Here is a 27,239-nt window from a genome sequence, read left to right as displayed (position 1 = left end):
CTGAAAGTAAATCAAAGTTGCAGTAATAAGATATTTAAAAGACCATTTAAATGGTGAAGTGATAGAAATTAGCAGTTTAACCAAATAAAAACAGGATAGATCGAATAAAGATAGACAGAAAATGATGGATATAATAAATCACATTTTTTTTTAAATTTTAAATTAAATTGTTTGGAGCACAGCAGATGGACAGTAGTTCTTATCTATCCTTGTCTAATCTTTTCCTGTCCTAGACAGGATTGCATTGTGTTGGATTAATGTGGCATTAGATAAAAGTCTGTGCCTAACAAATAAGAATTGGTAGCTATGTTGTTTCATGAGTACTGTCTTGTATTGTAATTAATATTAGTAAAATATGCATCAAAATATGAATTGTAGATTTTTTAAATAATTCTAAATGTGATCATCTCTTAGAGTTAACATTTAAAAAAAACTCTTTTCTGTTTTCTTATTTAGGTCTTTTGTATCTACAGATGAAAGGAGCTATCAGAACATCCTTTATACTGCATGACCCCAGGCCATATTTACAAGCACAGACTCAAACAGATGGATACAAATACCAGCTGCAAAATGTGAAATGTATGTGTAGGAATTAGTGACTAAAAACTGAGCTGAAGGGAGTGGGTTTGTGATGTTATGTTCTGGGACCCCATCCAGGGTTGACTCTATCAGCATAGGCTCCTGCTCCTCTGACCCAAAATTGGAAAAGTGGGTTGATTAAAATAGTTTTGATTATTATATAAAAATTCCACCATTAAATTAACAAAATATTTTGTCTTTCTATTCCAGGTGCTTTAATGCCATCTGAAGATAGCAGAGAAGAGCTTGACAAAAAATGGGCTAAAGCCTCTTTTAAACTTAGCCCACTCACAAAAATTAGGAATTATTTTGGAGAAAAAATAGCATTATATTTTGCATTTGTTCAGATTTTGCATCTGACTTTAATTTTTCCAGCATTTCTGGGGCTTTGTATTTTTGTTTATGGTCTTCATTTAAGGTAAGAATTACAAAAATAAAACCTGTACAAGATTATATTTCAAACCTCTATGTAGATAAGTTATAATACTATAACACAAAGAGAAATATTAAGATAGAAGTATTGTTGGAAAAAGAAGATCTTTACAGTATTAAAAATAAGGTACAAGAACGGTCCTGGGTGGTTTTATAGTCGGTCAAGAAAAGAATAAAGAGAACGAAATCCTCTTAACAGACTAAAGAGATTAATTACTATAAAAGCACTCCAAAAATAAACAAAGGTAAAGAGGGCTAGTCAACCATGTGTTAATGTGTTTAGTTCCATTAATCCATGTTCTAACACGATTATCTAGTTCAGGGTTACGGGTATGTCGCCTTCTCTTTGCCAACCTCACATTTTTTTGTAAACATTGTTATTTGGTCAAGGAGTTGTTTGTCAATTGAAGGAGGAAGACATGCATACAAAAATACTGTATTTGTGATAGTACCCCAGAATTTTAACAGTACTGTGACTGGCTCTTCATAATAACCAAAATGAAAACGTTGCTCCATTCTTCACAGTTGAATCTTCATCAGTCATAGTTTCATTAACATAAAAAAACATTCTCACCACTGCTTAACCCAGGTCATTACCACAAGGCACTGGAGCTTATTCTAGCAGCATCAAACACAAGGCAAGAACTGGTCTATCTTGGCACCGGCACCCATACAGACCCACTTAGCACCAATTTAGAGTATGTGGTCAAACTAACTTTCAGTTCTTTGGAATTTGGATGGAAAACCAGACTAACCTGGAAAGCAGGTTAGAAAATAATAATTAAAAACAAAAAAAGGGCACAGAAAGAATGTGTAGACTCCACCTAGATGTGACCAGGAGTTGAACTTAAAACACCAGATAGGCGAGGTAGCTGTGCCAATCACTGCACCACTTTGTTTAATTAAGACACATAAATTTCAGGTTACAGTAGTTTTTGTCCCACATTGCAAAGAAACAGTTATTTTAGCATTCTAGCTGATAATTCTTTTTTGACTATTGTCGCTGTAGTTCAGTAATCAACACATTTTTCAAATAATGGGAGTTCTAATGTACTGTAGGTAGCAGGAAATTTTTGTAGTTGATGTGTTATCTACTCATATTTAGGTGGGAGGTTGTCAACTGCCTTTTAAAAGAATATTGTTGATGTTAATCGTGGTAAAAAAGAAAACACACCATCATCAGCTTTCGAAGTGACTGATGAAATTGACGATCATTAGCCTTTTCTAGGAACGTTTCAGAGTGACTTCCAGTCTCTTACCAAGCTAGGTTACAGAATAAAATGTAGCAAAATTAAGTTATTCTGATTTCATTTAACATATATGAATGTGTAGCTAAAGACACGCTCTGAGCTGTAGAATGAAATAAAGAAAGAAAAAGGGATGACATCAAGCAGAGATCAAGGAAGAGCCATAACTGGAAAACAGGCAGAAGGTATAATAGTTATGCAAGCAATTACTACAGTACAAAATTTACAAACACAGAGACAAAATCTATGAGCGAAAAAAAAAAAAAATAAAACTAAAAACAATACAAAAATAGCAAAGAAGCCGAGCAAACAAAAAGATATTTCAGAAAGGTTGATAGACACAATGCTAGAGGACTACCTGAAAGCCATGCTTATATTTTGTTTCCCTTGCTCATTCTAGCATATGATTACTGCATAGAGGAAGTTTCCCAGCTGCAAAATAGGAAAGATGGGGTCAGAGTCAAAGTTTATGGAAAGGGCATTTTTAAAGCTAAGCAGTTTGGGAGAGGAGGGGCAAGTGGTGGAGTTTGGAATGGGTCTTAACAGCTATTATTTGCAATAAAGGAACAGAGACTTGCAGACATCTGTCACTATTGCTGCTATGTAGATTTTGTATAGATTTTATTTTGAGATTTTGGGAGCTCTTTTAATATATAAATTTGAAACTCAAAATGCAATAGAATTTTAAAAAATGTGATACAAATGTGTGCTAAACTCTTACTGTTCACTTTGATGGTGCAATGATTCAGTGCATTACCAGTAATCTTACATTCTTTTTCCTTGTCAGCATAACCTGCCACCATTCAGTCAAATATAGTACTGAAAATTTAATCAAGCAAGACCTTAAAGCACTGTGTTTGTCACCAGTAACCCTCAGCACTGGGGTGAACAGAACATTGGAAATTATCAGGTAAATTTTAATTTATCTGGGCCTGTCTCAGAGAGCATATATTTTCCAAAAGGCAAGTGATCTACAGTATATGCAATGCATTCCATTGTTTAATGTACCTTAAGTAACAGATACCCATACTCCAGACTTAAAGTTGTAAATAAACTGAGCATTTCCCTTTTTTATTTAACAGTAAAATATATTTAAGCAGTAATTTAGACCCCAGTGAAAAGAAATGCTGTTGTATGTTTTTGATTTGCAACTTCTCATTCTTTAAATAAGATGAATATACAGTAGTTTACTAGTATGTCTCAGTAGCTAGTTATATTTATCATGTGTTTGCAAATAATATGGCACATTTTAGTACAGGGGTCCCCAGTTCCAGTCCTGGAGGGCCGCAGTGGCTGCAGGTTTTCATTCTAACCCTTTTCTTAATTAGTAATCTATTTTGCTGCTAATCAACTTCTTTTAAATTAATTTTAATTGAATTGTTTTTTAAGATTTCTTCCCCTGAATTTCTTTGTTTCTCTGAATTGCTTCATTTCTTTCCTTAAATGGCACCCAAACAGAAATGAAATGTGAAGTGAGTGAGCCAGAAGAAGACCAAGTAAGTCAGGGCCTCAAATTCCAACCAATTTCACTCCAACCATTTGCTTAATTAGGCACCGATTCCTATTGTTAATTAAACCTGTTCTTTAATTTCATGGTTTGTTGCTGCTGTCATTCTGCAATAGAATACATTTCCAAAATGTTTGATTTTTCTCTTTTCTAAGAACACTTTTAAAATGTTTTGGGTACCAGAGCACATCAACATTCCTGAGACCTTCATCTTTCTTTATTTTCACACTAGCCATCCCCTGCCGTTTCTCCCGCGTAGTAGTGAAACGGGACAAACTTTAAAAATCAATAAACAAAAAGGTATCACTAGCTAAGCGGAGGCAAGTTACACTGCAAAACGCAAATGTAGACTGACTCCCTACTCCTGATGTCACACTTCCCCCTCCCCTCAACCCACAGCCTCTGCCTCGGATTAGCGTGAATATATTGCTCCTGCAAGCAAACTATGATGTTTAGCGCAATGAGAGAAGTGTTAATTTAGGAAAAAGAAGCAATTAAGGGGTCCAAGTCTTCAAGAGAAAGTCAGTTAAAATTAATTCAAAAGAAGTTAATTAGCAGCAGAAATAGGTCACTAATTAAGAAAAGGGTTAGAATGAAAACCTGCAGCCACTGCGGTGCTCCAAGACCGGATTTGGGCTTTTAGGATATGGAATTTTTTTGCCTGCATTTGGCTGTGTAGAATAGTAGCTAAGGTAATGAACTTTACAAAAAAAGCAGGCAGTTCAGTCTCCACCTCTAACTAATATGTGACCCTGAGCAAGTCCCTTAACCAATGTGTGGTTATAATAAAAAAGAAAAAAAAAAAAGAAAAAAAAAGGAAGCTACACATGACATGTTGTTCACTGTAACAAATGTTGTTGACTGTAGATTTTATATAAAAAAGTTTGTAAGTTTTATAACTATTTTCTTTTTTCACATATGCAGTATATTTTAACAACACATTATATTTGTAGCTAGAAATCCACAAAAGGAGAAAATTAATCGCGTATCTTAATATAGTTTTCAAGATGCTTACGTAGGAGATGCGAGAGATCCCAGCAAACAACAGACTCCAACCTCACCCCCTCCATCCCACCTGGTATACATTTCCTTATCATCACAGGGTATCAGGAGGTACAGCACATATCCTGTCCAAATCAGGCATCAAAATAATGCACAAGCCTACAAACACTCTGCCCACATTCCTTTTTAATGCTAAAAGCAAGAAACATGGAACAGCAGCAGAGACACAGAACACGGTTTACAGCATACCATGCGACTCATGCCTAGCTGTATATGTGGGACAAACATCAAAAACACACACCACATGTATACAGGAACATTACAATGCGGTCAGAAGAAGGGACCCATGGTCTCTGATTTACACACACACGAGTTAGACCGAACACACATTTAAATGGGACTCTGTGCAAGTAAAATTCAAGGCTAATACTAAAAAGTGCCAGAGAACAGGTCTGAATTGTGGCGATCCAATGAAAATGACTTTAAAAGACATTTGGACATGAACCCAGCATATATGCAGGCTTGAAAAGAAGAACATGCACATAGTAAATAAGACTTTATGACCAACACCTTCTGAACCACACTTCATCAAAATATTTGCTACATTTGCTGAAGATGGTTCCTAATAGGAGTTGAAATCTGAGGAATATTATATCACAGACCTTTGTGTCCATATTATACAGTATATAGTGCTACATTTCCATTTCCACTTAGGAGATGCTGCTTTCCTCTTCTTACAGGCACCCCTACTAATCTGGTTATGGTGCGAGGACCCTTATCAGAATTGGCTGATGTTAAGAGTGGTGTTCCACAGGGGTCGGTGCTAGGGCACTGCTATTTTTATTATATATAAATGATTTAAATAGGAATGTAAGTAACAAGCTGTTTAAATTTGCAGATAATACCAAACTAGGTGGATTGGCACATAATCTAGAATCTGTTGAATCATTACAGAGGGACTTGGACAGTAAACAGGCTTGGGCAGATTTGTGGCAGAAGAAATGTATTACATTATTAAGTTGATAAATTATTACACATAGGAAGTAAAAATGTTAGGTTTGAATATACAAAAATTGAAAGTACACCTTATGAGAAGGATTTAGAAGTTGTGGTGAACTCAATGCTATCACCTTCCAAATAGTGTTCAAAAGCCATTAAGAAGGCTAACAGAATATTTGGTTATATAGCACAGTGTGTAGAGTTACAAATCCAAGGAGGTTATGTTCAACCTTTATAACGCACTGGTGAGGCCTTCTCTGGAGTACTGTGTGCAGTTTTGGTCTCCAGGTTACAAAAAGAACATAGCAGTGGCAGTGCTATAAAAAGTCCAGAGAAGAGCAACTAAGCTGATTCCAGGGCTAAAAGTGGAGAATTATGAGGAAAGATTAAATGTGCTGAGCCTTTTTTAGTTTAAGCAAAAGAAGAGGAGACCTGATTGAAGAGTTTAAAATTATGAAGTGGATTAGAACAGTGGATTTAGACTGTTATTTTAAAATAAGTTCATCAAGAACACAGTTGGAAACATGTTAAAGGTAAATTTTGCACAAATATTAGTAAGTTTTTCTTCACACAGGGAACCATCAATACATGGAATAAGTTAGACATGATGTTATTTTAGAATAATTAAGTGGATAGGAATTGTGAGCTTTGTTGGACTGAATGGCCGTTCTCATCTAGATTGCTCTAATGTTCTGAACACTCCAAGTCATCCTACATCATTATGGAGCAGAACCCCTGATGTTAGCAGGCCAGTTCCACCTACATGGCCCCAAACTCTGTCCAGGCTTTTTATGGTCTAACCACCATTTTGTTCATGTTGAACTGCCTTCAGCCAGAGGCTTGACAGGGTCTTCTTCCACATTGTAAAGTTATCTAGTAATTAACCATATTAGAAATCATATCAGAGATTGTGTTTAACGGTAGTGACTAGAGTAGAAAACAAACTGTTTCTATCTAACTGGTAACATTTCCTTGATGGTAATAACTGAAATGGATGGTTATTTCCTGAGCCATGATGTATATCCAAGAGAGTGGCTATGGACTGAGAGCAGGGGGGCGGGGTCTTCCTCATTCACTCGCCAGCCTCTGTTCGAGTTGGTCTATGTCTTGCCACGTGTTGGAGTGCACCTTGCCTCCGCTTAGCTAGTGATACCTGCTTGTTCAACAAACATTATCATCTACAGATTGTTAAAGAGTAACATTTTTGAGAGAGAGATGTTTTAGAGGGTAGCTTCTGATTGCCAGAGATATCATGGCCATGTGTTTCTCTCCCCACGCAGGGAACCCTATCTCTTCAGAGCTAAACACAATCAGATATAGTGCCAGCATCTATTGATTTTTAAAGTTTGTCCTGTTTCATTATTATGTGAGTACAGCTAGACCCTCTATAAAAATGTACCAGCACTGATTGGGCAGGTTAAATGTTTTAAGTTGACAGAGAATTTAACATATACTTGCTAAGCTTTTTTTGATAAGACCAGATGTGTTCTCATCCCAGTTCAGACTGTGTGTGATAGTTGTACAAAGAAATTGAAATGATTCTACCCTTTGAATGTGACATCATTGATACAAGATGTGTGGGAAGTGAAGAGAGTCTTTTTAAAATCCACAATAATTTCTTCTGTTTTCAAGGAATTCAAGTTAAGATTGTTGAGGATGCATCGACCTCCCTTAATATGGCACCTCATCCCCATCTGTGATCAGGCCAGTCAGGGTGGTGTCATCAGCAAGCTTCAGAAATGTAACATATGGGTCACTGGAGGTGCAATCATTAGTGTACAGAGACAAAGAAGAGGGTGCAGACCACAGCCCTGAAGGGGCCCTGACTGATATTCTGTCTAACATCTATTATTTAGAAAGTAGGAGATCTGGAGATGTGGCATAGGACACATTCATACTGAGAGGTTGCTGTAAGTGAAGAGCAGCATTTGGAACATCTGCCTAGTGTTATTCCCACTAATCATTTGTATATTCCACTCAATACTTGTTCACCAGTTATTTTCCTTTGTCTCTTCATTTGCTAATAGTCAATGAGGATGATATGTAGTGTACTCTAGAATTAATAAAATAGCACTTTTGTTGACCTTTAATGTTTGAGGACATTCCTCAATATGGCTCATTAAAAATTCAAACAGACATCCACCAGATGTTATGCAGTTGGTGTTCTGTTTACAAAGACTTTGGTGTCATGTTTGTTAGATTTAGTTGCAATTTTCTACTTTCTTTGGGTATTTTACTAGTGGTGGACTGTTGGTTTTTTTTTTTCTCTCTGTTTATCTTATACCATTGTATAGGTTACTTATACCCAATGGGATAATGGATATGTTTGTGGAAAACATTTTACATTGCATAAAAGTACTGAAAATTAATAAAATTCTGGATTACATTGTGACTTGTTTTTAGAAATGTTGTTCATTTGGTTTTTGAGTTTTTATTAGTCTATCTTTAGAAAAACGTTTTGGAGACCAAAGGACAATTGGAGAAATTAAATCAGTATCTTGAGTGTTATAGCTGTTGTGTTTTCCCTTTCAGGAAAATAGGAGAAGTATGTTGCCATCAGAAGAATGTTCTTGGAACTGGCCATAGAAATTCAACTATTGGTTCCAACGCTATTTTTGTTATAAGCAATCAGATCTGGACTCCTGCCCTTGCAGTACTTCTTGAGGTGCGCAGAGGCATACGTTTTACATGGGCAGAAAGAGAAGCAGGTGTAGATGGACCAAATGTATGGTTATCCATTTGAAATTGTGTGCCCTGTAGAAAACTGTATACTTCATATGCCATACGCTGAAATGTGCCATATTAATCAAACACTCTGCTTTTTAAAAACATTCATCTTTTTTTTTTTAATTGTTCTTTGGATGGGTTTGTGCAAATAAATCAGACATTTTTTTAACAAGGCTCAGCAATTCTAAATTTTTTTTTTAAATGTTAAGGGAAAAATGCTATGATGTGGAATGGAGGAGAAGACTCATAGAGCAGACCCTTAATCAAACATGCACAACAAAAGGCAGCTATAATAGTGTGCAGTAAGTATTTTTTTGGGGAAAATTACATTCTCTCATGGAACAGTGCACACTTCATTACATAGCATAAGGGGTCTAGTGGCCATTTATCTCATTCAAAAACATGACAAAAAATTACTGAGAGTAGACAGTTATACATCCATCTAAACACACAGTTTCATATTTTTTAAATTAAAATCAATAGACTTTATTTAAGCAAAGTGCTAATCACACCACATCCACTAGTAGCTTATAGAATATGCAGAAGTATAACATTCTTGTTTCCATTTAAGTGCAAAAGTCTTTATTTAGATAAACCCTTTACAGCAAACTTTGCTCATAAATAACATAAACAAATAAATGGCTATAGGTTATAACTAGTTTTAAAATTAATCATAAGCGCTGATCCTCATCATTGGCCTCACCATGCATATCTGGGGAATTGCAGGGCATCAACTGAGTAAAGCATTGGCATGATTGTATTTTAAGTATGTCCACAAATCAGTTGTGCTTGATCATTTTACAACTGCCTTTTGAAGTAGGGCCGACAAAGTGGTCTTGTTTAAATTTATTTGTTCCACTTTGTCACTTAATTCGAGACTGAAATATGTCCAAACTGCAGAAGTTACATTTGGCTTAGAAATAATAGTCATCTTCAATGTCATTCTTTTTATTATTCTTACCTAAGGTCAGTAATGGGGCAACAACTGTTTTGGGCAGTTGAGCTAAAAACACAACTTTAAATAAGGGTAGAAACTATCCAGACGTTGTGCAGAAGAACATTATCCAATGAAAACGGTTTTCGAAGTTTTAGAACCCTTGTGAAACATGGTTGCAATTTTGTTAGCCCTGATTGCTGACACCAATGGGTTCTTTGGTGTTGTAGTGTTTGTTACATATTTATTCTTCATAACCAGCACTTTCTATACAATATATCTACTAGTCCCCAAGAATAAAACAACATTCTAAAAGCTGATGTATCTAGTATGTGTCTTTCTACACATTAGCAACATGAATATAATATACATTTGAATTTACTAGAATATAATATACAGGGTTGCCCACGAGAGTCAATTAGAGACAGGGGAAGATTAAGGGGCCATGAAATATGGAGAAAGTGAAACATATGTCTTTTTATTGAATGTTCTGTCTTCTGGTACAGGGAGATGCAAAGAAGGAAAAGACTGTATCAGAGAAAATAAAACTACCATAGTACCCATCTTTTCTGCATTAGTTGTTGGGGTCAGTATGTTGCTATATAGCTAACCAATCCGCTTTCTTTATACCAACAGCACATCTGTCTCTCGCCTCCAGTCCTTTGTTGTTTCATTCTTCTGTATCTTCCTCTGTCTTTGGCAATAGCCAACACCATGTTGCTAGTCTCTTGCTCTATTTAAAAGGCCAAGCAGCCAAAAATAGATCTTAAACTAAGTTAGAATTATATTAATTTCCTGGATGAGAACCCCCATGATTCTAACACTCCTTTTTAGGTCATGTCATTTTCTTATCTGCTTATTCCAGACCAGGGTTGTGGGGGGTGCTGGAGTCAACCCCAGCTAGCATAGGACGCAAGGAAGGAACAGGTCTGGACCATTGCCATTGCAGTGTAAACACACACACACCACAAAACACACTCTGCTGCCAATTTAGCGATGCCAGTTTACCAAACCTGCATGTTGCTGGACAGTGGGAAGGAAACCAGAGCACACAGGGAGAATCCAAGGCATGAATTTTGGTCTCCTTATCACAAGGCAGCATTGACACCACTGTGCCACCCTCCTTTGTGGGTTAATTGTGTAAATAGAACTCCTAACTGAGTCCCATCTGGAAGGTTAATATACTAGATATATAATTGTAGATGTAATGATTCTATTGTGGAAACGTTGTTTTGGTTTTGTATGAGAGTTAAAATTTGTTGTTTAATATGTGATGATTTTCTGTGCAGCAATGATAATTTTAAATAATCATTTGATTTCCTGACAACTTTCTATTTACTTTGAGCCTCTTTTCCTGTTGCTGGTATATATAATATGAGTCATCAGTAATGATTTTCATTTTCTATTCTTTTAACCAAGGGAAACCTTAAGTGATGCGTCCAGCATAATAAAATACTCATTGGATAACAATGCTACTCCAATTTTTGCATTGATTTTATGTCTTTGGGGTAAGATCTTTCTGCTTTAAAACATTTGACTCTTGGATAAAATAACTAATGTTTTATTATCAGACATTTACTTGAGATATTTTTTGACAATACAGTTGAAGAAAAAATAAATTAGTGAACAAACTTTGCCACTTAAAACTGCTCTTTGAAATCTTAGAGTCTGCATTTATAAGCTAAATTGGCCCTAGTGTGTGCTTGGTGTGTGTGTGTGTGTGTGTGCGCTGCGGTGGGTTGGCGCCCTGCCCAGGATTGGTTCCTGCCTTGCGCCCTGTGTTGGCTGGGATTGGCTCGAGCAGGCCCCCGTGATCCTGTGTTCGGATTTAGCGGGTTGGAAAATGGATGGATGGATGGAATATTGAACATCTTTATTTTTTTAAGTGGAGCAAGCATTTCTGCACAGTCTTGAAAGACCATGGTGTTTTTGAAACATTGCCAATAAATGTATGTTGCTGTGTGTCATTACTGAATTATGTTACAGTCTGGCTGCCACATACATATACCAGGCATATGTATAATGTTTAGATAATAAAACTGCTGGAAAGAGTTTACAACTACACCTCTCTTTAAGGATGGCAAACGGGAGATCTGAGCTAGTATAAGTATGAGGTATTTATTAATGTTGGATATAAGCTTCTTTTGCATTTTCTTGACTCACAGGGACAGTGTTTCTTGAAATATGGAAGAGGAAAAATGCAAGTCTGTCTCACAAGTGGAAAGTAAAAGATTATGAAAGCAATGAGCCAGATCGACCTGAATTTAAAGGAATTCTCACAAAAAAGGTTTGTTTTTGTAATTTTGCTTTTCTTGTAATCCTTTATTATAATTGGTAGCTTAAAAAGTGTAAAAAGAAAGACAATATCATTTAAGCCATTAATATACCTAAATCAGCTTTGTATATAGTAGAGATGGGTAAAGTGGGTACTCTGGAGAACTCCTATTGCAAGTGGGAAGCCTTCTTTGGAAAAGGAATGTGATGATTACACTTTCAGTGACTAAAATGAGATTGCTACATTTAAAACACTCTGTGACAGACTGAGGAGTTCAACAACATGCAGGGAATTTGAGTAGAGTTGTTGTTCTCCATATCGGAATAAGCCAGCTGAGGTTTATCCAAGTACAGACTCTGGCATGATGAAGGAATTATGTTTCAGATAGCCTGGGATACACAGGGAATTTCTCTCAAGAGAAGCTGAAGGGGAATTCTGGCTTGTTCAGTGCACTGTCACCATTATTTACCAGAGGCAGGAAGTGAATGAGTGAGATAAACTGTACAAATTAAGTAAATCAGCAATTTATAAGGCTTAATTTAAAATGTTCATATTAAATATCATTTTACATTTCAAATACAGCATGTCCTTATTGATTTGCCGCAGTAAAGTAACTCCCTTCATTATTTATTTATTTATTTATTTAATTTATTTATTTTTAAACCTTCCTAACATTATAATCCTGTGTCATGTTTTGTGTATTGTTTACAGAAGCTGAACTCATGTTTTTTCTGGGCTTTGTACACATGGGCACATATAAAGGAAGTTACAGCCTGTCTTAAATGCAGCTGTTCTGTGTCAATCTCGAGAGCAGGCTTAGATCTTAGACCAGCCATACTCTGTGTTAGGTAAATATATGTAGGGGAATGTCTGCAATATAAATGATATCAAATAATATAAATGATAAATAATTCAGTGTGACCTGGGCATTTGATCCTGGCTTTTCTAAGCAATAGGTTGTATTTAATTAAATATTGTGAAAGGTGAATCTCTGCCTTTGACACATCTAGGTACTTCGGTTTGACAGTAGCTCAGCTTGCTGCTTGTATGGAGCTTGCATGTGTCTGGTTTCTTCAAGACATATGCATTCCACTGTATTTGGCAAATCTCTGTGCAATATTGTGTGCGTTTGTAAGTGTGCTCTTGGACTGCTGCTTCCAGCTTTGTACCCGAATTGTTAGAATAGCTAGTACTCCGCCAACCATTATCCTCTAATCAATAGAAGAATCAGGATATGGGTTGATGTCAAATATTTACAACAGATTAGAGTACTACCTTTGTTTTCTACTGAATTACTGTAATCCTTAGGTGATTTGCATTTATAGTCACACTTTCGTTGTCATTGACAATGTGGCATTTTTTAAATTAAATAAAAGGCCTTTATTTACATCCTGTCTGTTTAACTATTAAATGAATGGTATGCAATTTCTTGAAAACTGAAAGTAGGTTTAATTTACTTATAGTAGCAGTAATGTGGCAAAATCTTACAAGGACAAATTTTTTGGTTCAATCAATTATTGGCAAATGAAAGAGAAAAATAATTTTTAAAACCCATTATTGATGTTTTCTGCTTTTCTTTCATTCTGTAGGATCTGGTCACCGGAGATGAAGTTCCATATTATCCAACTAGTTATCGATACACAAAAATATTTGCTTCCTTTTCTGTTCTTCTGGTCTTGGTAAGGGTGTCTGAAATTATTTGGAATTCATACAATAGTCTAAAGCATTTATATTGATAAAACAAATGTACTTATTAATTTTACTAGATAAAAGTGGACACTGAGATAGACATATATAGTATACTGTATATAACAAACTGTAATTTAAGAGGCATCCTCACTCATTGACAGTATAAATTTGAGTGTTGTCTGGAATTACATTGTTATTCTAGATATTGAGGAGAAGTAAAACTACAATGTAATCTGCTACAACTAAAAATGTTTTTTTGGGGTTTGCTGGTTGATAAACTGCTCTGCATATTTTAACTAATTGATAAGAGTATAGTAATACTTATTCCATACCTTTGGTAAAAACTGTATTCTGCATAACTTCATTGAGTAGTCTTAATCAGTTTTTGCTATGTAGATATGAAAGTCCAACTGTGTTTACCCATTAATTGTTAAAATGTGGAACAGAAGGATCAACAGATACCTGAAAATGTCTGACTGATGTACTGTCAGTGATCGTACATCACAAGCTCCAGAAAAAAAATCTTTTACATTTTATACAAAATTTAGCAAAGATTTTTAGTTTTGCAATAGTGAATTGTTTCATATGTTACAAATTATTCATGCTTTATTCTTGCCCAAGCAAGTACAAATGTTGCCTTTTAGAGCCCTAAAATGTTAAAATTGTTTAACTTTTTAAGTTTTGACATGACAATGTAAAGATGACTTCAGTAAAAATACCATTCTTTGAAAATGTTAATGCACCTTACAAAAAGAGTGGGGCATTTAATAAAGAGAGATTGGTCATTGTATTTGCACATGCATATTGTAATGTGCATGCTAATGGCTACCTTCATGAATTAAGTGTGAAGTACACAGAAGCAAGAAGAGCACATTTTGACTGCTTTGAGGCATTTACAGTCATTCATTCACAAGGTCTGCAGCAGTGATGTGTCTCCCTGGCAGCCTTATGTCAATTTCTTACAAACTGTTTTTCACTGCCCTTATTTTAACTGTCAGTTTAAATATCTTGCCACTTACTCAACATAAGCTGTAATTTTTTTTACATATACAGTACTTTTAGTATAAATTTATAGTAAGAGTTCTAGAGCCTAGTACTTATCCTCAAAGATTTGCAAATGAAAGAATTTTGTTTATTTTTATTTAACATTTTGTTTGCTCAGATTATAAGTAAATTGATGGATTTTTTTTTCCTGCAGGTTGGATTTGTTTGCATCAGTGTCTTAGGAGTAGTTGTTTACAAAACTTGGGCGAGAATTAAAGTGAAGACTGAAAATTCTTTCCAGACTTTCCTGCTTTCTACAGTTCTTAGTTCATTGATGAATGCTATATCAATGACAATCCTGGGTCAGGTACAACAAGTTCATGTCATTTGCTTGAGACATCCTTAGAAAAAACATCATGGTACCGAGGTGACTGGCAAAAGTGTTTAAGTGGGTGCATTTGCTTATCTTAATTCGTGGGTGTCATTTGAATACTAGATTTGAAAGTGAAGTGGGGTTTCATAGGTCACTGAACCACATAAGTTCCAATGTTTTGTTATTTCTGTGTTGGTCTAATACTAAGTTTAACATTAAAACAAATAAAGTAATAGCAATGATCATATACAATTGGCAGAATAATCTTAGTGATCTAAGTCAATTTCTCAAGTGAAGAAATGATTAAATAGGCATTCATTCAGTTTTGAAAATAGAGTATGAATTATGATCAGAATTATGATCCATGAGAGTCAATACTGCTGCTTCTTTTTGAATAGTAAATATTTTATGTATATCATTAATTAGCTCTAACACAGCAGAAAAACACTAAATGATAAGTTTTATATGTATGCAGAATAGGTCATAGTAACACTAGGTCTGAAAATGACAAAATGGTTTTAGTTTAAAGCATACACTAGTATATTACAGAGTGTTTAATATTTGTTAAATCTGTGTAACTTACCTGTTATAAAGCTGAATGTGTGTCTGTTTGTCAGTATGCAAATCCACACTGTTGATCCTTTTGCACAGATTCTCCATTTATACAAGGGAAGACTACAGGCTTCTTTTCATTCCAATGTTTAATTGGTGTTCCCATCCAATGTGGCACCAGTTACCCTTGCTTGCATTTCCCTGATATGTAGATCCACACCGTTTAACTATCTTCACCGGATTTTGCACAGATTCCCATTTGTACAGTATAGATGATGGAATGCTGAAAGAGAGTGTGCAGAGATGATTTAAGAGACTAACTGGGAGAATGAAATCTACATAGTGAGGCCTAGTGCTGCTGCATATTTTGTCCTGTTTATTTGTGTGTCCTCTTGTTCATTTCTGTTTATTGCTCTGCTGTGCTTTATATATAATAAAGACACATTTCTTTAATTTTTTGGCCTCCTTCGTTGTAGAGACCACCTACTTCTACTAGAGATATGATGATATGTATTTTGAATTTTATTTATTTATGATTTATTTATTATAAATAACAGTTCATTTTATTATTTGGCAGGTCTATGAAAAAATTGCCATAAAAATGACTGACTGGGGTGGGTATCTTCAAATTTTTTATTTCAAATTAATAGATTTTGTAATCTGTTCACTTGTGAAAGCTGCTCTGTTGACACAAAATATTTTGGTAATTTTGTTCAGATAAACTAAGTTTTTCTGGATATGAGGTTAGAATTAGAAGTTACTGAATAAAGTGTAATGTTGCGATAGGATACAACACTTTGGCACTTTGGTGTTGAGCCCATTAAAACAGAAAGCTTTTAATTAAAGTATTTAAGAGAGCAGTCATTTCCTACTTACTATTCTAGCAATTTATTTACAATTGTATTTATCTGTTCTCATCCATACATATTTTATTTTGCAGAAAACTATAGGACCCAGACAGCTTATAATGATGCACTAATCAAAAAACTGTTTGCTTTTCAATTTGCAAACAGTTATGCCTCTCTGTTTTACATTGCCTTTCTTCGTAGAGTAAGTCATGTTTATATTGTTTGTAAAGTGTATTCATACTTTATACTTTACATAAAATGGGTGGGGGAGGTGGTACTAAGATGGTGTTTTTTGTATATATTGAAGTAACTGGTTCAATTGTGTATATATTGAAGTAACTGGTTCAATGTTAATAGATAGAAGTTGTTTTATGTTTTAATCGCTTGTTTTCTTAAGATGCACATAGATGGTATGTGCGATGAAAGTCAGGTAGCTGAAACAAATATAAAAGGTCAGGGTGGATAAATTCTAAATAAAAATTTTGTAAAAATCATTTCCAATGAGATAAACTTTCCAAGTGTCACACAGTTTAAAATTTAAAATAATAAATAAATACTCAAATACAAGAACTGTGAAATGTGTCAATAAAAAAAAAATGTGAAGGTAAATAAATAAATGTGTCACAAAGTGTGTTTTCTGTTGCTTATTTATTTATTTTTTTAATTTTGTTCAGAAATATTCCTCCAAACACAACATAAAGTACAGCTTGAATTAAAACCGTCACTTTCACTCATCAAAGTTAAAAGGGCAGGCTCTACAGTGTATTGTTTTTTGATTAGTGAGTCGTCCGCAGAGTGGATGTATGTGCTTTGCTTGACTTTGGAATTGGGTGGCTCATACGCATGCTCAAAGTCGTGATTGTGCACATTGACTTCGAGTGTAAGAAACAGTTGCTCAAAATCACTGTACAAAGCAGCTACTTTAATTCTATAACCTACCAATTCATCATTAGGAGCCTACATCTGAAGTGGCTGCTGTCATTGTGGCATTGGATGTTCCAAGGTCCAATGTAACAATTAAAACACAGCATTCGCTAGAGCCCGCCCTCTCAGCTTTGACGAATGTAGTGACAGTTTTAAATTCAAGCTTCATATTGTGTTTGGTGGAATATTATGGACAAAATAAATAAACAGGTAAAAGAAAACATTTAATTATGCTAATATTTCATGCTGTTTTCCTTTATTTTCATAATTCACAGTTTTTATTTATTTGCATGTTTGTTTATCCATCCATGCATTTATCTATTATTCTATACAGCCTTGTCCAAAATATTCCATCATAATGATTAGTGTACTGATATTTAAAATGTAATAGAGGGTAAATGAGAAAATATTTGTAATAAAACAGAGGATAAATCAGACCAATATTGTAGGAGCAAATTGAAAGAACAAAAGTGGCAGCCAGAAATAAAGTGGGCATGTTTTTAGTATTTTTTTTTTAAATTTGGTTCAAAGAAGGTGGTTATTTAAGGTAAGGGAGACAAAAGTTTTGAGATAAGAGTGATATACTTACTAATCATGGCACCAGAGAATGAAGTGTTGCACGTTGATTAGCTTTTGCAAGTTAAAATTTAACAGTACCCTGTACCTGTGACAATAATGATCCAGTAACCCTGTAGCGTATACCTTAATCCAAGGGTACATGTAAAAGTGCAGGTGTTCACAGGAGCAGAGGGCTGGGACAGACCCAGTCTGCCATTTTATGCACACTGCAGTGTAGAAGCTGCACTATCTGCAGAGTGGGAAGCAGAGGAGGTCTACTTTAGATCCTTGAGGTGGTTTCTTTGTAATCCAATGATAATATAGAGCTGTGTTTCCTTGTTTCACTGGCATATTTGTGGACTGCACACAAAGGTAATAGAAACCTACTTGTTTACATGGCACTTGTTTCCTGTTTCTTCATATGTTTGCATTGACCTTAGTAGGTTGTATTCTGGTACTGCCTATAAATATACTGTACTAGTTAATTAAAGGTATTAGTAGATTTCCTTTTTAATAATGTATTTTCACTTTCTTTGTGTTATATCCTTGATGGCATTATTCCTCTTCCATGTTTCCTATTGTGTGGTTCCCATTTCACATACATCAATTGATGACATAGAGTGCACCATTTTATTTAAAAGGTAAATGCATTTGTAGATACTTTGCTGAATGTTAAATAAAAATAAAAGAAAGACTCCTTTATTTCAAGAACTAAAACTGAAGCTTATGAATGTGAGTTTCTTGACGTTTACTTTCTAATTTTTCCCATTTAAGACCTTTTTTCTGAGTCACCTGCCCTTGCCCATTTGTGATTACTAGATTTGTAATTTGCATTTTGAAACCTCTAACTCAAAACACACATTTTTACGAAAAGACCAGCATATTGGTAACAAACATTAAGAGCATGCAAAGTATGTAACTGGGAGGGTAAAAACTGGCCGGAAAAGAGATTTAGCAATCCCACAAACCCATTTAAATGACTTGACAGCATTTTAGCAGTTATAGCAATCCAGTGGAAGACTTGAATAGCTGTAAAGGATTCCTTCTTGAGTCAGTTTCTCCTGATGTTGTGTTTTTTTTTTTTATTATTTACAGCCTAGAACCCATTAAATTGATTAATTTGATTTTTGTTGCTCTTGTTATAGTAGGAGTGACTGCACAAAAAAAGGAAATGTTGGGAGTACCAACCAGGTTACCCCCATTCAATTAGTTTTGTTCTTGGACTAAACAAATGCTAAATGGCATGCAAAAACCAAAACAAATAATAAGTAGAATGCAGCACTTATGGCTTTGAGTCTTCAAAGTACACAGGGATAAGTCCTGCGGGTCACTCATATCATCACTGGCTGACTCTCCTCCTGAGCTTTACAGAGCTCTGACCAGAAAGTTCAGAATCAATTACCCTCAAAGGACATCTTTTCCGGACTTTGGATGAAGAAGGATACAACATAGTTAGCACTAGTGCCTCGTCTTGCCCCAGGGTGGTATTACAATGCCTCAGATGAGCCTGTGAGGTGATCCTCCAATGAGCTTATGTGACACTCTCAAATAAGCCATTACAATAATTAACCACTATATTAGACATTGAATACTCCAACATCAAATCTTCAGATTTTTTTTTTTTAAATGAGCTTTCAGGGCTGTTTTTATGCACCTGAATAGAAAGCAGTATTCAGTTTAGTTATCTTATCTGAGACACAATAATATTGGAATGATATTATTTTTAATGTCAGTTTTTAACCATGGATCATCTGTCTTTTCAGTAAGTCAGTCATTCTCTTAATGAAGTACAGGCAGTCCCCGGTTTACGTACGAGATAGGGACTGTAGGTTTGTACTTAAGTTGAATTTGTATGTAAGTCGGAACAGGTACATTATTTTAATAAATGCTATTGTTGACCGACTGTAACCAAGTGCTCTGCCAATGAATGATGGAGTTTCACCTTTCTCTGACCTTTTTATTATTTCTACTTTATTTTCAATGGTGATGGTTTTTCTCTTCTTTACTATATCACCAGCACTTGCATCAGATTTGTGTTTCAGAGACATTGTTGAAGGGTGAAGACAAAAGGTTAAGATGAGCTCTTCTTCACAGCACTGTACAGCTATCACATCAGGAAGGCACCAGTTGTCAACACGTCTGATGTATAGGGTGGTCCAGATCTAATTATGCAATTTTCATTATGCTATAACTTATTCAGTTTATTACATAGAAAATCACCCAAAAAATCCCAGACCATCGAGAAGTGGGCGAACTGACGACATGAAGAATCATCTTCGCGCCGAACTGGAATCGTCCCTGCATAAATTAAAGTCATCCAGACGATCTGGATCTGCATAATTAGATCTGGACCACCCTGTAATAATAATAATAATTCATTACATTTATATAGCGCTTTTCTCAGTACTGACAAGAGACAACTTCCTGCTATGTGCGTAACAGTACAAGCAGGCTTGCTATTGAGAATGAATGGCGGCAGCAAGGGGCGGTTCATCACCAGCCCACCTCACAGTCACCTCCACTACAGTATGCTGCCTGCACCGTACGCAACAACACCGCCTCCATTCAACACGCAATAATCCAAGCAACACTACGATGCTACCCCCCGCCGCCCCGTTCAGCCACAACCGAATCACGGCTTGCAGCATTACCAGCCGCGCACCTAGAACGAATGGGGCAGCCGTGTGTGCTGTGCGGGCAGTGAAACCGCTTGCCGCCAGGAGCCACTGGAGGAACACTACACTGCGCGAGCAGCGACATCGCCAGCCTCCATCCAGCCACCACTTGCAGCGTCCGCAGGCCAAAGATAACGGAGCGGCAGTTACTGAGGCGCATGCGTCGCAGCTGTGGCCCCGTACGTAGGTTGTAGGTCGAATGACCGTAACCTGTGGACTACCTGCAGGGCCGGATTTTCCTATAGGCTAACTAGGCTTCAGCCTAGGGCCTCAAGATCAAGAGGGGCCTACATTCAAATTGTTAGCAAAATTAAAATTACACTATTCTAAAAACAGTGAACACTAAAACACTGAACCGAAAATAAGGAGAAATTCTACGCATATGACTAATAAACAAACATAAAAATGTATTGGTTAAGATCAACGCGTATTACGTATTTTATTATCTCTCATGTAATTTACAAACTTAAAAATGGAAGGTGAAAGGGCCTCATAAGTGGAATAGCCTAGGGCCTCTTTTCATATAAATCCGGCCCTGACTACCTGTACGGTAATTTGTTTGGCATAAAGCTGGGGACTCCATCCATCCATCCATTATCCAACCCGCTATATCCTGGAGCCAATCCCAGCCAACACAGGGTGCAAGGCAGGAAACAAACCCCAGGCAGGGTGCCAGCCCACCGCAGAGCTGGGAACTCCTTTAACCAAAAAGAAAAACAAGAAAATCTGAATGAGCATTAACAGAATTATGTGTATTTTATACTTAATTAGATATGTTAATGTATTTGTTTACCTATTTATGTATTTATTTATTTAAAGACCTTCTGTAAAAAGCCAAATTTCCCTTTCAAATTTTCTATCTTTCTATCTGAAATCATAATCCGAATCAGAATTCACTTTATTGGCCAGGTACACTAATGTGTACTACGAATTTGTCTTGATAGTATTGATGCACCATACGAGGACAACACAGAGTACAAAAGATAAAATATAAAATGATAAAATATGATGCAGCATACAAGGGCAATACAGAAACCTAAAGAGTTAGTAGGTTTAAAATGTAAATTCAGTCCAGTGTGTAGGTATGCAGTACCTGATTAGTAAGAATAACTGTGCATGGAAGAAAATGGTTTAGGTAAGACGTTGTCTTCATGCAGTGAAAGCTAAAATATTTGCAGGAGGGATGTCTTTGGAATAGGTGATGCCCAGGGTGAGTAGGATCAGTAATGATCTTTATAGCCTGTTTCCTGACTCTGGACTTGTATAGTACTTCAGTGTGTGGTAAGTTACAGCCTATGATCCTTTCACAGGCTTTGATGATGCACTGCAGATTGGTCTTATCCTGAACAGAGGCGCACCAAACCAGACAGTTATAGATGAGGCGAAAATGGACTCGGTGATGGCTGTGTAGAATTGGACCAATATTTCTTGAGAAAGATTGAATTTGTCCAGCTGAAACAAAAAAGAATATTCTCTGATGGGCTTTCCTAGTAATGCATGTGATTTTATTGTCCCGTTTAAGGTTTTGTGACAGCACAGTGCCCAGAAACTTAAATAATTCTGTCATTCCAACAGCTAAGCCATTTGTGAGCAGGTGTTTGTTTCCTGAAATCTATAATCATTTCCTGAGTTTTTTTAAATTATTATGGCTGCACCACAATGTCAGATTTTCTACCTCTTATCTGTATATGGACGACTTGTAGTTTGAAATGAGGCCAATTAGTGTGCTGTCACTTGCAAATTTAAGAAGTTTGACAGTCGATTCGCCAGAGGTACAGTCATTTGTATGAAGTGAAAGAAGTAGTGGAGAAAGGACATATCCCTGTGGTGCACCAGTACTGAGGGTTAATATAGTGGGTCAAGACTTCTAAAATCCCTCTAGTTTGAGAGGTCAGATAGAAAGCACTGTCCTCAGACCTAGCAATGCGAAGAGTGTATGTTGGGCCATGACGTTAAAAATTATTTTTTCCTTTGAGAAATTTCAACTGGAAAATTGGGCTAATTGAATTGATCATTACAAAACCAAAATGTCTGTAGGTGTTTTGCATAATGACGATAAATATTGTAGCTGCGTTTTCCCAAAGTTTCCAAAATTCAGCAGCTCCAACTTAAAAAAATTGGATTCAACAAAAGCCTGACGCGCAGAAATGATTCCACAGACAAAATATCTTCGTTTTTAAAAGTTTAGTTAAATTTTGAAAGTAAAACAGTTCACACAAAAATAAAGGAAGAAAAATTAAAATAGCAAAAAAAAGAAAAATTATAATAAGAAAAAATTTAGTTCTAAGCTTAATCTTGTTACATCTTAAATCGTTACTAGTCACTTATAATTTCTGAACCATTTCAAAACGGTCAGAAAACTGTATGCTTATCCCATTTCTAAACTTAAAATGGGTTTATCAAATCCCTCTTTACTGGGACCTGTTCTAAACACAACTAAACTTAATATCACACTGTTTCTCAATTATAGCAAGGAGATTCTATCTCTTACTAACTGATAGGGGGAAAAAGACTATACCATTGTCTATGACTATAGAAGAAATTATGTTCTATTCAAATAAAGAAAACATTAATATGAATTTAACTCAAAACTTTAACTTTCTAAAATTGGCTCTTACAAATATGTTTTGGTTAGTTGATCAACTTGCACACAAATAAAATGTGGGACTGTGTGAAACTAGCCCTAAAATTAAGTACAAACTTAAGATCTGCACATAGATTATTGGAAGAATGAAAGAACTGAGAGAAGAACGGAAGTTTAAAAGGAGTCAAAAAGTGTGCTGAGGTCAGAAACCAAAAAGTTTATGAACCTAGCGAGCAAGTTTTGGATATAGAGAGAATCAAAGTCTAAAGAATCTAGCTGAGGTTTGGGTTTGTTTGTTTTTGTTATGCAACATTGCCATCTTAAGCAGTCAACCAGTGATGACATCAAATGTCAGAGCAATGATTGTCACAGATAAATATAAATGTGGAAGGTGAACAATTTGGGAAGGTAAAGGAATATTCCATTAATACCATAGAAGCTGACTTACAGAGCAATAAGATTGCTTAATGGAAATAAAAGGAAGAATAGGTAAAGTAAGCTAGAGCTTCTGGGACAACAAAGAATTACTGAGAAGGAATCTGAACGTGGGTTTAACGGTGGCACAGTAGTTGCACTGCTGCCTCACAACAAGGACACCGGGTTCGCATCCTTGGTTGTCTCTCCATGGCGTTTGCATTTTCTCCTGGTGGTCCACATGGTTTTCCTCCCACATTTCAAAGACATGCAGGTTAGGTGAATTAGCATTGTTAATTGGCCTCTGTGTGTGTTCACTCTATAAGGTACAGGCATCCTGTCCAGGTGTTGTTCCTGCCTTGCGCCCTATGCTTCCTGGGATAGACTCCAACTGCCCCATGACCCTACCCCGGATAACGGAGTTATGAAAATTAATAGATGAAATCTGAGCATTGACCTCAAAAAGATATTTACTTTCTGAAATGGGAGAAAACAAGATTCAAGATTGAACATTACAGATAGCAACTTAGAAAAGAGATGGTTCTGTCATTCCATCTGTAGATTAATAAAATCACAATAAACTGTTTCTCACATTTTTATTTCCTTACTTCTTAACCTAGTCTGTGACTCAGCTGTGTTTACCAAATTAGATTTTTGACATGCCTATAATTAAAGTTTTGTTGCATATCATTCAGACACAGGAAGGAATTTCACTGTACTCTGTACATGTGTCAGTAAATATGAACATTTAAATAAGACAGAGGATGAATGGAAAACAGTGTTCAGTACATTTTCCAGTCATTATGTGTGCCTGGTAAAGCGCATCTAATTTACCAAAATGTTGGGTGGTTTTTCGTTTTTGTTTTTCAGGACTTTTCAGAAATTTTAGGAAGACTTGTACTGTATATATACTGTTTATGTGTATAGTTGTGTGTATAAATAAGCAACTTGCATCTCGATAATATTCCTGTTGTATTTCAGCAACTGTAGAACCAAAATAACTACACTATTGGGTGGGAATGTTTAGGTATAACCCAAGCATGGTGGCAAAGGGTAATTTATTTACCCATGTAAGTAGCTTTCTTAAGCAAATGGGGCACTCTACTCATGCCATCTGTCCTTATAGACCAAAGCATGCCATTACAACATCTGCCTGAATTTTTAGGGCAGATTGCAGTTTAATTCATTTATTTAAAGTAATAATCTGTAATCTCCATGTGTTCTTGGAATTATTACTGAATATTTCAGTTAATCTTCTACTCTTACTGGGCTATTTTTTATATTTGATAAGTTAGCACAAAAAATAAATTGCTGCAAAGCCTTTTTTCCTTTTCAAGCCAGAATTTCTTATGTGTGTTTGGGGAGTTGTTTGTTTTGTTTGTTTGTTTTAATAACATAATCATTTCACATTGTACTGTATGCATAATTTGTATGTGACAAAATATGATTTAATTTATAAAAGAACATTTACTCAGCAGACGGGTTGATTTCTGCCTCCTTGTAGTGTGCCTACAGTTTGGTTTAGAAGCTAAAAGCACATAAGATTTCAAAGGATAGATGCCTGGACAACAAAGTTAAGTACATTTTAATCTCCAGTAACTGGGTTCCTGTCTTTAGTCCAACCAAAATAATTTCACCACTCTGAACAGTATTCAGAGTATGATATAGAATGTAAAATATGCTTCAGAATAAGAGGATTATGGTTATAGAAATGCCTCACCAGGTGACAGTTCAACAATTGTTGTGCAAATTGTCATTTAACTCAGGCTCTGCTCCCTATAGTCTATGGTACAACTTATCTGACATGCCAAAACTGTATTTTTCTTTTGACTTGTACCATTTTTGTCTTTTTATGATTGTACTCCTAAATACTGCACATGCTAAACAAGACTTGGCTTACTTCTCCTTAGAAATAGCTACAGCATTTCTGTCCTCCCTGACTGACTTTGCAAAATATTTAATGTAACTTGACACATAGAAGGTCTTTGTTTTCATTTTGCGGTGTGTGCATAATTTGAGGAATTCTTGCACAATGATCCATTTATTGAAAAATATTGCACATGACTATTGTTCCATATTCATTTAGTTCCAAATGCATTGTGTGATTCCTTTTGTAGTGAAATCGACTCTCCTTTGCCACTATATTATTGTGTCTAACCAATTTCTACTTCTATTAAAACTTGTATCTATTATTGCTTTGAAATCCTAGAAACAATCAATAGGGTGTATTCACTTGTATTCTTATGATGGATGTTCTGAAATGAGTTAGTTTTCCAGCTATTGCTTGTTAATATCTGTTAGCCTGTCTGTGCCCTGTCTGTCCATTTTTAATTAAGCCATTGCTTGGTTATAAGCAGACAAGTGGAAACGACAGTGAGACAATCTTTTGCACACTCTTTTGTGTTTATAACAGTGCTTTTAATTAACAGCATTTGGGTACCACCAAGGACCAGAGGCTTTTAAATAAAATAAAAATAATAGGTGATTGATATAGTGAAAAAAAGTAAAAAAATGTTTTATTGTTTACTTATTATGTGTGTACCATCAATATATGTTTTTATGTTTATGTCTTGGTAACATGGATTTTTTTTTAAGTAAACTGATCCGTTGCCAGGCTGATCGCATATATTTAGAAATATAATATATTAAACTATTACATTTATTTAAATGTAATTGACATAAAGCTCAAAACACAGTTCATTGTGCAGAAATAAATATAGATGAATGAATGTCTTTGGATTTACACATTTTTCAAAGCTGTTGCATTCTTTCTGGTTCTTAAATTCTCTGATTGTAATATTATAAGCAATGATAATGTAATAATACTTAGGTCTCCATATTCATGGGGGTTATGTGTCAAAACCACCTGCAAAAAGTGAAATCTATGAATATTTTTGGTACTTGCTTAAATCTGCAGTTTTAAATGCTTTTCACATAAGCAAATTTAACAAGTGTATTTAAAAGTGATAAACAAGATCTTTAAATGTTATCTAAAAGAGATTTAGTTTCTTAATAGGTAAAGTTAAAACATTATTTTAATAGCTTTAAAAGTTTACAGACTTGTATATATTTACAATACAAAAAAATAATTAAAAATTCAACTTAACGATTTAACAATTACACATTGTGACAGATATCCAGGGACATAGCCCCGCCAGGAAACGGGAAGGACCGGGAGAGGGACAGTATTTTCCCCAGAACGTGAGAGGGCAGCCTTCCTGGGTTACATGGGTTCTACGGAGCTGGGACGCTCAACCCTGTGGGAGGATGTGGCCACCACCAGGGGGCACCTGGACAGCTCCAGAATGGTGGTCGACAGCACTTCCGGCACAACAGGAAGTGCTGTCAGAAGAGGAGCTGAATCGGCATGCAGCACTTCCGCCACACCCGGAAGTGCTGCCAGATGCTAATCAAGAAGCACCTAGAGCACTTCCGGGTGCTGTATAAAGGAGGCAACCGCACTCCAATCGGGGCTAGAGTCGGGAGGGAGAAGACAGGAGCCTGAGGAGGAGAAGGTGGCTGAAGAGTTAGAGTTAGAGAGAGAGAAAGACAGAAAGAGACTGAGCTGACCGGTTGTGGCACTGTGTAGTGTTGTGCTTAATAAAAGCGTGTGTATTCGGGACATTCGGTGTCTGTCTCTGTGTCCGGGCAGGTTTCTCAGAACATGGACAATTTAAATGAATGGAGAAAAAATGATGTACCTGTGGTCTTCCCAGCCGTCCCTTTTTACTTCTAAGTACAAACAAAAAACAAATGCACAATGGTGTAAAAGGAACAAAACTGTTGAGAATAAAGTGTCTATAGTCAATCAGGCTTTGGAAAGTCACAGAGCTCCTTATCTCTGGTTGTTCTGGGTAGAAGTTACACCTTCTTACAGGCAGTTGAGTTCTTATAGTCCAGGGACAGAGAGGGGCAGAGTCAGTTGCCCTCATCGTG

At 35.9% G+C, this 27,239-nt stretch overlaps 1 protein-coding gene across 4 annotated transcripts in view; it reads left to right on the top strand.

The window, feature by feature from the left end:
- LOC114650077 (anoctamin-7-like) overlaps positions 1–27,239 on the top strand; it is an 84,769-nt gene that overhangs the window by 36,992 nt on the left and 20,538 nt on the right. For all 4 annotated transcript variants that reach the window (XM_028799517.2, XM_051926051.1, XM_051926053.1 and 1 more), the window contains exons 4-13: positions 457–579; positions 790–997; positions 3,046–3,168; positions 8,703–8,795; positions 10,847–10,935; positions 11,593–11,714; positions 13,292–13,381; positions 14,590–14,742; positions 15,878–15,914; positions 16,241–16,350. In XM_028799517.2, the coding sequence (XP_028655350.2) occupies positions 457–579; positions 790–997; positions 3,046–3,168; positions 8,703–8,795; positions 10,847–10,935; positions 11,593–11,714; positions 13,292–13,381; positions 14,590–14,742; positions 15,878–15,914; positions 16,241–16,350 (1,148 nt within the window). The remainder of the gene's footprint in view (positions 1–456; positions 580–789; positions 998–3,045; positions 3,169–8,702; positions 8,796–10,846; positions 10,936–11,592; positions 11,715–13,291; positions 13,382–14,589; positions 14,743–15,877; positions 15,915–16,240; positions 16,351–27,239) is intronic.

This window comes from Erpetoichthys calabaricus, chromosome 4 (genome assembly GCF_900747795.2).
Source record: "Erpetoichthys calabaricus chromosome 4, fErpCal1.3, whole genome shotgun sequence".
Classification (NCBI taxonomy): domain Eukaryota; kingdom Metazoa; phylum Chordata; class Cladistia; order Polypteriformes; family Polypteridae; genus Erpetoichthys; species Erpetoichthys calabaricus.
The sequence above is the reverse complement of the archived record's forward strand: the minus strand, read 5'-3'. Positions and strand labels throughout refer to the sequence as shown.